This window comes from Pseudorasbora parva, chromosome 25 (genome assembly GCF_024679245.1).
Source record: "Pseudorasbora parva isolate DD20220531a chromosome 25, ASM2467924v1, whole genome shotgun sequence".
Lineage (NCBI taxonomy): Eukaryota > Metazoa > Chordata > Actinopteri > Cypriniformes > Gobionidae > Pseudorasbora > Pseudorasbora parva.
This window is the reverse complement of record NC_090196.1, coordinates 28,470,343-28,484,450: the sequence shown is the minus strand read 5'-3', so window position 1 is coordinate 28,484,450 and position 14,108 is coordinate 28,470,343. Positions and strand designations below refer to the sequence as shown.

General features: G+C 34.9%; 1 protein-coding gene across 3 annotated transcripts in view; it reads right to left on the bottom strand.

Moving 5' to 3' along the window:
- Nucleotides 1-14,108, bottom strand: part of LOC137064536 (AP-3 complex subunit beta-2) — a 53,697-nt gene that overhangs the window by 19,636 nt on the left and 19,953 nt on the right. For all 3 annotated transcript variants that reach the window (XM_067435934.1, XM_067435935.1, XM_067435933.1), the window contains exons 3-15: nt 12,607-12,681; nt 12,308-12,403; nt 10,756-10,916; nt 9,646-9,712; nt 9,363-9,545; nt 7,259-7,438; nt 6,068-6,165; nt 5,683-5,737; nt 4,265-4,336; nt 4,056-4,118; nt 2,508-2,640; nt 1,817-1,926; nt 1,563-1,739 (exon numbers count right to left, since the gene is read on the bottom strand). In XM_067435934.1, coding sequence (XP_067292035.1) covers nt 1,563-1,739; nt 1,817-1,926; nt 2,508-2,640; nt 4,056-4,118; nt 4,265-4,336; nt 5,683-5,737; nt 6,068-6,165; nt 7,259-7,438; nt 9,363-9,545; nt 9,646-9,712; nt 10,756-10,916; nt 12,308-12,403; nt 12,607-12,681 — 1,470 coding nt within the window. The remainder of the gene's footprint in view (nt 1-1,562; nt 1,740-1,816; nt 1,927-2,507; nt 2,641-4,055; nt 4,119-4,264; nt 4,337-5,682; nt 5,738-6,067; nt 6,166-7,258; nt 7,439-9,362; nt 9,546-9,645; nt 9,713-10,755; nt 10,917-12,307; nt 12,404-12,606; nt 12,682-14,108) is intronic.

Below are 14,108 nucleotides of genomic sequence, written 5' to 3'. Positions count from 1 at the left end.
TCATTCAAACTGATGCTCTGATGCAGGGTTATTATAGTGTATTGTTTAGTTATTATCGAGAATTTTTAAATTCCATAATATATTTGATAAAATAAACATTGTAGTCATGTCCCCAGGTTTTCACTTAGCCCAATATTATCCTGCGCACCACCAAAATGTATTTTTAACATAATTTCAAGACTATCCATAAAGCTCAAACTATCTTCAAACATCATTTTGGAAAATGCCTTAAACTGGCTTTTCCTGTATCTTTAATGTGAAAACCTCAGATTTAAATGGGTTTGATTAATGTTACTGCCAGTTTATCTTCATGTATGAGTTTCGTTGCTAATGTGTGTTGCAATATTTATTCTAGCATGTTAAACTGCATGAACATAGTCAGGGTTATTAAATTAGCTAATTTCTTTTATTTAAATAATGTTTAAATAATGTGAAATATAAACAATGGATAAAAAACTAGATTGGATTAGAAACTGAAATAAGGTTAAGTTGAAGCACTAAAATTATTAAATGGAAGTTTAAAAAAATACTTAAACTAAAATAAAAAAATACATTTTAAACTATATATAAATATATAAAAACATAATATATAAGTTAAATATATATACGCTGTCAAACGATTAACCATTATTAATCGCAAAATAAAAGTTTGTGTTTGCATAATATGTGTGTGTGTACTGTGTATATTTATTATGAACATTTGAATATACACACAGACATTTATATATTTAAGATATAATTGCTTGTATATACTGTGTATATATTTATATGAAATATAAACATAAATATTTTTACATAAATGTATATATTTTTATACATGCATGTGTGTATTTATATATGATTAATAATGATACACAGTACACACACACATACACACACACACACACACATATATATATATATATATATATATATATATATATATATATATATATATATATATATATATATATATTATGTAAACACAAACCTTTATTTTGGATGCGATTAATCGTTTTGTTTTTTTTAAGTACGTTTTTAATAAAATCTTAAAAATCCAAATATTACTAAATGGAAGTTTAAATACTAATTACTAATTAATAAGAAATACTAAAAATAAAATAAAATAATACATTTTAAACTAAATATTATAAATATATAAAATATATAAATAAAATGTATATACATATATAAATGTGTGTGTGTGTGTGTGTGTGTGTGTGTGTGTGTGTGTGTGTGTGTGTGTGTGTGTGTGTGTGTGTGTGTGTGTGTGTGTGTGTGTGTGTGTGTGTGTGTGTGTGTGTGTGTGTGTGTGTGTGTGTGTGTGTGTGTGTGTGTGTGTGTGTATAACATAGCAATAACATAGCAGTGTTATTATTTTATTCATATTTCTTATTATCCTGAATTTTAATATATTATTTTTTAATTATATATATATATATATATATATATATATATATATATATATATATATATATATATATATATATATATATATAATAAAAAAACGAAATTCAGGATAATAAGAAATATGAATAAAATAATAACACTGCTTTGTGAGCCACATATGTTTATCCTCTCACCTGTTTTGAGTTCGTAAGGTAGAGTTTGGCTGCCAAATTGATAATCTGCAGCTTGACGATGTCCTCCTCGTTGTTGAAGGTTTTGGCCATCTTTCTCAGGACGTCGGGGGAGATTTTGGGCACGTGCTCGCAGTACTCGCCGATCAGCCACAGGATGCTCGCTCGGGCCATTGGCACCTGACGCACAGGCACATTGTGAGGGCTATGCAGACAGTCTGAAATGTGAAAGTGGGTAATTGGGATCAGAATGATACCTGGATGTTGTCGATGAGTTTGGCCATGTGTTTGATGATGTCGCTGTGCTGTTCAGGCTGCATCTGCAGAAGCTTTTTGATCACCACCACTGATTCAGCCACAACCAGCTCTGAAAACACCAATGTTATACAAAACACGCACTAAATATTACTCAACTTTATCAGACGGACATCTTTGTGTTACGGTTAGGTGGTTGAGAAAGGCACTTGACGAAGGAAACGCTGAAACTAAAATCAAACAACAAACTCAGAAGGCTCACAACCACGTTCACACAAACAATAACCAACAAGGACTGAACAGAAGACAGAGAATAAATACACATAGCAAATGAGGACATGCACAGCTAGACAAATTAACTAATTAGACCCTATAGCAACTAATTAGGACTAATACAGACATGACAGGCACAACTAAACAGAAGATTATTGTGACACTTCAGCCACTGCATTGCATCTCTCTGTTTTTTACAGCATGTGATGGACCAAAGCATATTGAGTGTTTGTATGTCAGAGGCTCATATTTGTCTTCTTTTGCATGATAAGAACTTCTTCTGACATCAGAGCAAATAACTTTGGGTGTCTGCTTGAATGGCGCTCACTTTATGATTAATTAATGATAGCCCAGCCATTAAACACAGTTTGGTTGCATTCTGTCTTGCTGTTTGCATTGTGTATGAACACACACTCTCACCGTCTCTGTTGGACAGCAGCTGTACGAGGCCATTCAGACAGGTGTCTCTGACCTCACCAATGTTTGTAGCACAGCGACCAATGGCCTGAATACTGGCCGCCACGAAATCCTTATCCATGCTTTTAATATACGTCTAAAATACAAAAAGAGAAATACATCACAGAGAATCAACACTACCAGAGAAATATACTGTTATCTGCAGTCTTAATATGGGTGATTGACAAAATAACATGGCCATAAACTCAACATGAAGATTTTAGGGTCAAATTGAGTTTGCAGTTCACTAAAGTAATTATGTGGTGAGACAAAATAATTTTAAAATGTTTTGTAGTCTCTTAAAAGTATCTATAATATAGCAAACAATATTGCTTAATTGTTTAATATTTTTATTTAGAATTTCATATAGTAAATGTAATATTAGTATCGAAAAGCATACACTACTTTTTTAAATTTATATATCATTTTAAATATATATTTTATACTTTAAATATATATATATATATATATATATATATATATATATATATATATATATACTTTTTTTATTTTCAGCAAGGGTGCATTAAGTTGATTAAAAGATATTCATAATGTTCTAAAATTTCCATTTCAACTAAAAGCTTATCTTTGAGCTTTATGTTAAACTTTATGTTCATCAAAAACAATTAATGTTTTACTGCGTTTTATCAAATAAATGCAGTGTGAGCATAACACCTTTAAACATTTAAAAAAAAATTACAAATTCCAAACTTTTATATTATATTTTATTATATGTAATAAATTATATGCTGTAAATCAATTAAAAAATAAAAAAATAATCACAATTTATATAATGAATAATACAACCTATCATTAAAGTTTTTAATATATTATTATATTGTAATAATTTCATAATTAATCTCCAAATGAATGTAGAAACAACATAAAGACAGTAGCCTATATTTTAACTATTTGTTGTAATGAATGAAGGCCAGTATCACTGATACTAATACTAATGTCTCGGTGAAAATTATTTTTCCCCACTTAATTTTAGGCATTCAGCATTACAATACAATGAAAGAAACGGCAACATTTATTAGGCTTAAAAAAATATACAAGTGAACAATCTTCACATAAACCCATTCTAGTAAATGTCACATTTACATGCCCTTTAATATATCAGGGCTCAGTGTTTTCTATCGGCCCAGTCAGACCGGGTCAGATTTTACTTGCACAAAAAGTTCCTGTTTTCATTGTTTTTGACCAGTGTAACCTTGCAAACACTGCTTTGAGATTTTCAGGTAGGTCTAACGGGGATATATACAGAAACTGAGTTCTCAAACACTTTACAGTCTTCACTGCATAAATTATAAATTAAATATAGATTAATCCATATTAAAGCTACAAATGTTATTCTGTCAAGAGCAGAGAGTGATTTTTCTCTTTTTAGCAGGTTTATTAGTTAATTTAAGACTTAATTTAACTAATTTAAGACTGTGCTTGTAATACTCTACAAAACATGCATTTTGGCATAGTTTTGTGTGTATAAGTACAACATATGCAAAATGATACCTGAAATTCCCTCAGGATAGTGGAGATGTTCGTCTCATTAGCCAAATTAGTCAAAACCTCCAGCTGTGTGAATAGGAGAAGAGAAAATCATCAGTCCAGCTTTACAACACTCAAAATATCTGAAGCAGCATTCTCATTCTCAAAGTTTCTCATTAAAACAAACGTGCTTCAAAGTCAGATGTGATTCAGTTGAGTGTGAGTCTCTTCACCTTGAGAATTTTGATCTGCGTGGGGTCTGTGGAGCGGATATAAAAACTCTTCAGATATGGCTCAAACATTCCCTGAAAGATAAAAACACAGCATATTCAAACGCCACAGCATTCCTGCATATCCTCTGCATAAAAACATATTTTAATACTAATCGATTTTTTTCTATATTCTTATGCCGAAGAATAAAATATAAGCTTTTAAAACTGAAATCTTTTCAGGACAAACCACTGAACATAAAAATATGGGTGTGTTGTGAACAGTATTGGGTAAGTTACTCTAAAAAAGTACTTAATTACTAGTTACTAATTACATCTTTAATAGTGTAATTAGATTACTGTACAAATTACTCTCTCCAAAAAGTATTTAATTACTTATTACTAACTACTTTTTAATTACTTTCTAAATCAACCCTCGAGTTAAGCAATTCAAGGTTAGACATGAAACGGCTCCGAATTCATTCAAATACATAATATAAAACTACAAAAACTTATTAACTGATTAAAGTATTACAAATGTGAGAAGGATACATACAAACATGCATTTTAAAGTTAGACTTTAAATGTTGATGTTAAGTCAACTATTGAATTATGTATAATTATATTTAGTATTTAGTTCAATTACATCAGAAGTAACTGTAATTAAATTACAGAAAAAATAAGAGTAATCCCTTACTTTACTTTTTCAAGGAAAAAGTAATTAAATTACAGTAACTAATTACTTAGTAACTAGTTACACCCAACACTGGTTGTGAGTGTAATGGGCAATAAAACAGTCTTATCTCCCATTCCCTTTAAAAGCCAGTTGCCCTCGCACCATGAGCGGATTCACTATTTACATTTGCGAGCGGAAAGACTGAACACTCCTCCAGAGAGGAAATCTTTTATTTTTAATACTTAAAAATTTTTGTGTGCTGCTGCGCATCCCTGCATGAGCAATTAATGGCGTGTATGCATGTTGCACATATATCCACATATTACTAACACATCCTTTAAATAACACAAAAAATACTGCGCTATGGACTTTAGGTTAGCGACAATGAACTGAACACACCTGGTTTTCAGACCAGCATGCCCATGGGTGAACAGATGGGCATGAGTGCATTTGTTATTTAAACAATGTGGCGTTGGACGTTATAATGAAAACTGCATCAGGCTGAAATTAGTCCAAAAAAATGTTTGCGTTGCGCCTGGCAATGCTCGTATGATAGGGCCCTTAAAATTTGACACTATTTGCTGACCGGTCTAATCTCACTGTGCACAAAGTTGTAAGACACAATGTCAAAGGCATGTCATGACTTTCAGAAAATACATACTCATCATGTTATGTAAATAAACGGTAAAAATCCCCTTCAGTGACTCTATCTACAGTGGAGGTCAATGTGACACACATCCTTTACACTGTCATGTGAATCGCTCACCCGTCTCTTGATGGACATCGTGGCGACGTTTTGAAGCACGACGTACTGCACTTCACTGCAGAGACAAAAGAAAACACATCAGTGACACAACAACATGAAGTGGTTTAGCATTCAAAAAACATCATGTGTATTTAATATTTTCAAAAAGAGGCTAATTGGAGCAATGCATGTAAATAATGGATGGTGTTTACTGCCTGAGCGTCTCTCTCTATCTCCAGCTTATGCCAAATTCAGTGTAAAAACTGTACTGTCATCATCTAGTGCCAATTTGATTAACACTGTATAATGACGGCCGCCGATCACCATAACTTTCATCATCAAACAGGAAGCGTGGACGTGTTTGTGAGTGTGTTTATGTTTCATCAGTAAGCAATTGATTACTCACCTGTGGCTGCGCATTAACCTGACCAAAGCCTTAGCAATAACGCCCACCTCTGCTTTAGGAGCTAAATGGAAGTACAACTGAGCTACTGCCATCACCACCTACAGAGAGAGAGAGAGAGAGAGAGAGAGAGAGAGAGAGAGAGAGAGAGAGAGAGAGAGAGAGAGAGAGAGAGAGAGAGAGAGAGAGAGAGAGAGAGAGAGAGAGAGAGAGAGAGAGAGAGAGAGAGAGAGAGAGAGAGAGAGAGAGAGAGAGAGAGAGAGAGAGAGAGAGATTTTTTCAAATTAAGGAGACTAACTTCTATAACTTTTTTTAAACTGATTTCACTTTAGCAATAATCTGTACTCCAAATCATTTACTAAAGTTTAAATGGGAGATTTCATTTTCAGGTCTATGCTCAAAAAGTGATTAACATGTAATAAATAAATGGATCATAATTATTCCATAAATATAATTTAGTACAATAAAATCACCTACAAATTCAAATGATAAAATAACATTTTATTTTTGATTGCAGCACCAGAGGGTTCATTTTTTTTTTTTTTTGCCTAAATAATAATTTAAATATTCTAGAGAATCATTTAAAATGTATTAAATAAATACATCTGTTAGCCTAGAAATCTAGATGCAACCTAGCAGCAGCAAATCTAATCTGCTGCGAGTGTTGTCTAGCAACTCTCAATACACTTCTGAGCTGTAAAAAACCAATCTCTGGTCTGGCAAATCATATCGTGTATAGAGTCAGATGGCCGGCCTTAACATAATGACGGCAGAGTTGCGTTTGCGTGCTTCTAGTAAACACAGAAACTGGAGGACGGCGGTCTTTCAAATCAGCTCTGACCGCGACTCTGGAAGACTTGGAGTTAAGCTTTTCTCTGAGAAAAGAACAAAGAGCGGCACTGAAGTCATTCTTAAGAAGGGAAGATGTGTTCTGAGTTTTGCCGACCGGATACGGCGAATGTTTAATCTGTCAGCGAGCGCTGTTTCACCTTCGTTGCTCTGGTTGGTGTAGCGCTATCCTATCGCGTGCAGAGGGAGTTTGAAAGACAACCGTTTATCCCGCCCCTCCGATTGAGCTGTCAATGGTGAGTTTCCAGACCAAACATCTTGATGTGGGTCTGACTTGTCAGTCTGTTGCTAAACAGTAATTCATTTGTTGTCTAGCAAAAGGATGGAGAATTGAGTGTGACTCACGGCAGCATTGCGGCTCTGCAGCAGAGGTTTGGTGTTCCTCAATAAGAGTCTGTGATCGGGGTCCATCACGTACGGCTTCCTCTTCGGAAGAGCGGCCGCCTCGGCTTTCTTATCTTCATCTTCCTCATCATCATCAGAGGCATAGAACGCCCTCTCACCACTCTCCTCTAACAGAGACTCCTGCGTATACACACACACACACACACACACACACACACACACACACACACACACACACACACACACACACACACACACACACACACACACACACACACACACACACACACACACACACACACACACACACACACAGATATGTAATTATAAGACATTCAATTGATTTTAATTATCTTAAACTGTCTTGATATTTATGCATTTATATCTATATCCAATTTTGTTCTCTCCATAACATTACCAGAAAAATGCACCACTAAAATGTACATAAAAATTACTATTATATTACTCTACATTAATCTATTGCTTAAATGTATCACTGTACCTATACACATTACCAGGGCTTGATGTTAACTTCTGCTCACCAGCCACTGTGGCTAGTGGTTTTTCAAAGTTACAAGCCACTCTTAAAATTTTCACCGGCCACAACCTTGACAGCGATGCCATGGGGAAAACTGCCATTTAGATATTTTAATATTATCTCATAATTTGGCAGCGGGTTTATTAGGCTGCTGTCACTTTAAGAGCTGACGCACAGATCCATTACGCCGCATTCACACGGGGCGTAGGCGTTAACGCTTCCCATTTACTTTGAATGGGTGACATCATCCGTTGCCGAACTGAATTGTGGGTTCCGTCGCGGCGCTTCACTCGCGTTGCAAGCGGCAGAAGTTGAAGAATTCTCAACTTTTCAAGCGCCAGCGCAGGCGTCATCCAATCAGATCGCCGTATGCAAATATCCTACAGCAGACGCTAGCCAATTGCGTTCATTACTGCTCCGTGAACCATCCAGACCATAGACCGTTAAAAATCCAGACGCAGCTCCTGGACCACTACGTGATATTCTTCCCGCTGTCGGCGCTTTTTCATCTCGCATCATGTCGGGATTTAATGTACTTAACAGCTTCGTGCACCTGTGCAGTGCGCTGACAACAACTACACGGGCAATCGCACTCGCACATACAACCAAAAAAGGCGCTTTTTTGTGTTGTGTTTTGGTCCAAGCGGCAAGTTAATGTGATTGGCTGTTGTCACTATGACGATCGCGTCAGCACCCAGCTTCAGCCACGCCCTCCGTCAAGCGTTAACGCCTACGCCCCGTGTGAATGCGGCGTTACACTGTTACACGTGCGTTTTCTTTCTCAACTGTTTATGTTCACATAAAAAAGAACTGACAGTGTTTACGGGGATACTCGCCCAGACCGGCATTTTGACATTATTTAGTGTGCATTTGACTGTTTAAACATGATAAGCAGTGAAAAGAACTCAATTTTGTGCTGAGGCAGCTTTATGTGCCGCACTTTTGGTGTGAGCACAAAATATGTGGGAATGAGTAAAATTATGTACAATACATGCAATCCCACACTGAAATTCAAGCCCTGTAACAGCAATATTCAAATATATTTGTCCCTATTCAAAAATAATATTAATCCAGAGCGAATGAAACAAGTGAGTGAGGGGAGGCGCGTTTGTGCGTCACTCGCTGTGGAGAGATGAGAGATGAGAGAGAAAGAAAGGTTGTGTCGTGTGTCTATTGGGTGGAAAATGAGTATTGGAAACATTCCAGATCCTTCAGTATCAATTTGTATCGAAAACATTTTTTTGACAACACCACAGTTTGCATTTTTAAAAGATGTAAAATAAAGTAAAAGTCAACCCGCCAAAGTGGCTCGTAGGAGTGAATACACACGCATTTGGCAGGTGTTAATGTCAAGCCCTCCACCAATATCTATATATCTTTGCTGTACTTTTTTCTCTTGTGATTATGTGTGTGTACTGTATGTTTCAGGATTTTCTTCCTTTGTATAAGCTACTATATCATGCTGTTATTATGTGTGGTTTGTTAAAAAAAAGAATAAAAGAAAGGAATTGTCCTGGGGAAAAAGTGGATGCCCCCCTTAGATACACACACACACGTGATACTCACGTTGATGTTGGGGTTGAGGAACTGCGTCCTGGCATAGCGCGTGAGCATGTTGATGATGACCACCTGACCCCACTCCTCCACGTCAATCAACAGGTTACACAGCTTACGGTAGTTCTTATGGATCAGATCGATGCGGTCCGGACACACTTCCTCAAACGCCATCACCACACTTCCCGCTACCAGCTACACACACACACACACACACACACACACACACAGCATGTGTAAAATCACATTAGAAGCGATGATTATATGTCAGAGCTGACCTGAAATGATTACTCACTGTGGTTTTATCAGCCAGCAGCTTCTCGATGACTTCAATCAGCTGATCTTTCTGTTCTGGGTCCAGACTGAATGAAGGAGAGAGAAAATCAGCTGCATGAATTAGTTTTACTTTTATTGAATATTGAACATTTAAAGTAGTCAAACTACAAGCTAATGTATTTAGCTAAAACCCCAGAAAACTATTGCAGCTCTTGAAATATACAATATAAATATATAGCTCTTGACTACGACTGGTTAATCACATTTGTGTGGTCAAACAGTTTTAATGTCACTCATATCATTCCACGCTTTCTAACATAAAAAAAATATTTAATGTACATTTAGCATTATTGGCCTCAATCATCATTATTGATTTGCTAGAGGGATATATGATATTTATGATTCATCACACTCTTGAAATTGATTATACATTGTTTTAATTGTATATATATATATATATATATATATATATATATATATATATATATATATATATATATATATATATATATATATATACACACACACACACACACACACACACACATTTATACATATTATATAATATAAAAGGCTTATATATTTTATTTTATTTAACATTTATGCTTTTATAAAAGAGACATTTTTACATACACTACTATTGAAAGTATGGGGTCAGTAAGATTCTCTTTTAAAGAAATTAATACTTTTATTCAGCAATAAATTAATTAATTTGATCAAAATGAACTAAAAGTAATTTGTAAAAGTTTTTATAAACAATTCTGAAAAAAAATGATCATGATTTTGATAAAAATATTACACAGCACAACTTTTTTGCAACATATGATAATGATTTTTGAAGGATCACGTGACACTGAAGACTGAAAATTCAGCTTTGATCACAGGAATAAATTACATCTTAAAATATATTCACATAGAAAACAGTTATTTTAAACTGTAAAAGTAATTGTTACTCTATTTTTAACCAAATAAATGTAGCCTTTGTGAGCTTAAGAGGCTTGTTTCAAAAATATGTAAAAATGTACAAACCCCAAGCTTTTGAAATGGTGGTGGAACTGAATGGAAAGCAGTATGAGCTAAATGAGCAGTTAGTTAATCCCTAGTTCTGCTGACACTTGTTTTATCGTACCTGTGTAGTTTGGGTATGGCATGAGCTGCGGTCTTGCGGACATATGGAGACATGTCAGACGCCGCCTCTTTGATGGCTAACATCATGATGGGCACGATGATGGTCACTCTGATGCTGGACAGCACACGCAAAGCGCTCGCACGGATCAGCTGATTGGGGTCCTGAATCAGGGGTTACAATGAAAAATATTTTATTTATTAAGAACTAATGCTTTAATAATGTGACTTCACACACCAAAATTAAAGGGTGTGACAGGTATTTCCTTTATCTGAACACCAGAGGGCATTTTTGTTCCCATATGACACACTTTTGCAATTAGTTGAGTGTTGAGTGAGCATTTAGCTGCATCACTATTTTCATACTCTCTCTCCATACTGCTGAATATAATATGTGCTGTAAGTTAATAGTACCTCTTAAATCACAGTACACTGAAAACAGTATGCCATAGGTATATGTAACTGACTTTTGGGTTTATTAGTTCACAAAACCTTTGCACTACGGAACAGGTACATATAATCGATCTGGGTGTACTGTGTATAAATTATGTATATAAATAGAGTAGAAAATATATATAACTTTATGATGTAATATCAAATACTCAAAACATGAGTATGTAGCATGCTTGACAAATTAAATAAAGCTGAAATAAAATAAAATATAAACACTAGATAAAAGATTTCTAGAAAATTTGAAATATTGCCTTGGCAATTGAAGATGAAGCACTTAATTAACTGGACATAAAGAGAAACTAATACTGAAGTCAAAACAAATACAATCGAAATAGTAGGTTTGATAAAAATTAAACAAATGACAAAAAATGTAACTAAAATTAAAATGAAAACTGAAAATATAAAAATAAAAGCTCATTTTAAATATTAATGAAAACTATAATAGTAAATATATAACACTAAAATAACACTGGTACAAACTTGATCTCAGGGTTTATTTGGCAAGAAATTGTCTTGAAAAACGTATTAACAAACATAAATATAAAGGTTTTAATATATAAAAATGAGTAAATTGATTAAATTGATGAATCAAAATCAAACTGATTAATCGCTTTTAACATAAAAGCCTTTTTTTACATTATATACATCTGTGTATAATATACACACACACACACACACACACACACACACACACACACGCACATATATACACAAATATATTATGTAAACAAAAACTTTTATATTAGATGCGGTTAATGCGGTACTAATAAAAATTTAAAATATATACATGTATGTACATATATATATATATATATATATATATATATATATATATATATATATATATATATATATATATATATATACTTTTTGTATTCTTTTATATTCTTACATTACTGAATTGAAAATGTGGTGATAAACAGCAGCATTAACTAACTAGTCAGCAGATTTAATAAATACTAAAAGGAACAGTATGCACTTTTAACTGGAGTGCAGACTTATGTTGTTGATATTGTGAAAGAGATCAGAAGATGATGGGGTTTTGTCAGGATGAAACAGTATGTCTGATACCCTGAATAATGTGTTTGTGTGTGTTTTAGGACCTTCAGTCCTCTCTGGAAGGTGGAAATGGACAACAGAGCGAGATCCTGCTGTTCTTCAGCATAGCGAACGAGATACACATACACCAGCTTCTTCACCTGAGAGAAAAAACACACATATACACAGAACAGGTGAACAGAGCACTGACGTGGTGATGTGTTTTTATGACTCAGCACTTGAGCTCACAGTGACTCATGAGCAGAACCACGTTGCCATGGCATATTAACACAAGATTAAATTTTAATAACACCCAGAAAAGCTGACATCCTGTAAGCTCTGAGCCGCTTCCTGTCTCGCTCACCTCGATGTTCTTACATGCCACATTCTTCACCACTGCAGGGAAGAGATCCGACGCGTTCTTCCCCCGGGCGATCATCTATGGGACAGCACACACAAACAGGGCAATATTTAGATATTGATATGGTTGGATTCAATTATACTGTGACCTAAAAACCCTTTGGACGCTGAAAGCGACATTTCAACTAAAAAATGTAATTCTGTCTAAATAACAAATGATGACAGATTTATCATTTTTGGGTGAACTGTGCCTTTAAGTCACAATTTAAACTTACTTTAATTTGTGTGTTTCTTAAATAAATCAATGGATGGATGGATGGATGGATGGATGGATGGATGGATGGATGGATGGATGGATGGATGGATGGATGGATGGATGGATGGATGGATGGATGCACACATTGACAGACAGACAGACAGACAGACAGACAGATAGATAGATAGATAGATAGATAGATAGATAGATAGATAGATAGATAGATAGATAGATAGATAGATAGATAGATAGATAGATAGATAGATAGATAGATAGATAGATAGATAGATAGATAGATAGATAGATAGATAGATAGATAGATAGATAGATAGATAGATAGAAATAGAGACGTAAAAACGAAATAGGGTCCAATTTGAATTATTTGAGCGGTCCTGAAAGCATCATCTACCTGCTGCCGCTGACACCTGTGCTCTGTCAATGGAAACAGTATCAGGTGGCGGTTTGTGGCTCCGGAGCTCTGAGTGATAAATATTTCAGTCCTGATCTAATCCTACACAATACAGAGACACTAAAACCGCTCATGAATATTAAACGCATTTCAGAACCAGACCTGACGCAACAGTTACAAATGAGCGCAAGTCAAGACTTCACGAAACACACAGCCACAGTGGCATTTACTGACCTCGATTACAGCCTCATACAGTCATATAATCATCGACATGAATCCAAATATCTCTTTCTTAAACGCTAAACAATCAGGTATTTTATCAGGACCTGGTTTTACATGTAGAGTATATGATCATTTTCTGGTTCTCTTCATCTGTTATATCATCAAGAATATCTATGTACCTAATATGACTTAAGACCTGCAATGTTGCCAGAATTATAATCATACACTGTCTGTTCGTCGGACAGAGGAGAACTGGCACCCCGACTGAGCCTGGTTTCTCACAAGGTTTTTTTCTCCATTCTGGGCCTGAAGTAGTTTTTGTTCCTTGCCACCGTTGCCTTTGGCTTGGCTTGCTCAGTTGGGGACACCTACATTTCAACTATATTACTGATCTGCCGCATTGACACTAAATGATAATTGAAATAAGTTTTCACCAGAGCGGCTATACAGCCGAATCAAAATCTGTTGCATTATCTTCCGGTTAGCACTGTGAAGCTGCTTTGACAAAATTGATCTTGTAAAAAGTGCTATATAAATAAAGGTGGCCTGACATTACAGATAAAAAAAAACTAATCCTGATGTCTCGGAAGGGCAGCTGGGGCTTTGTTGGCAGTTATCC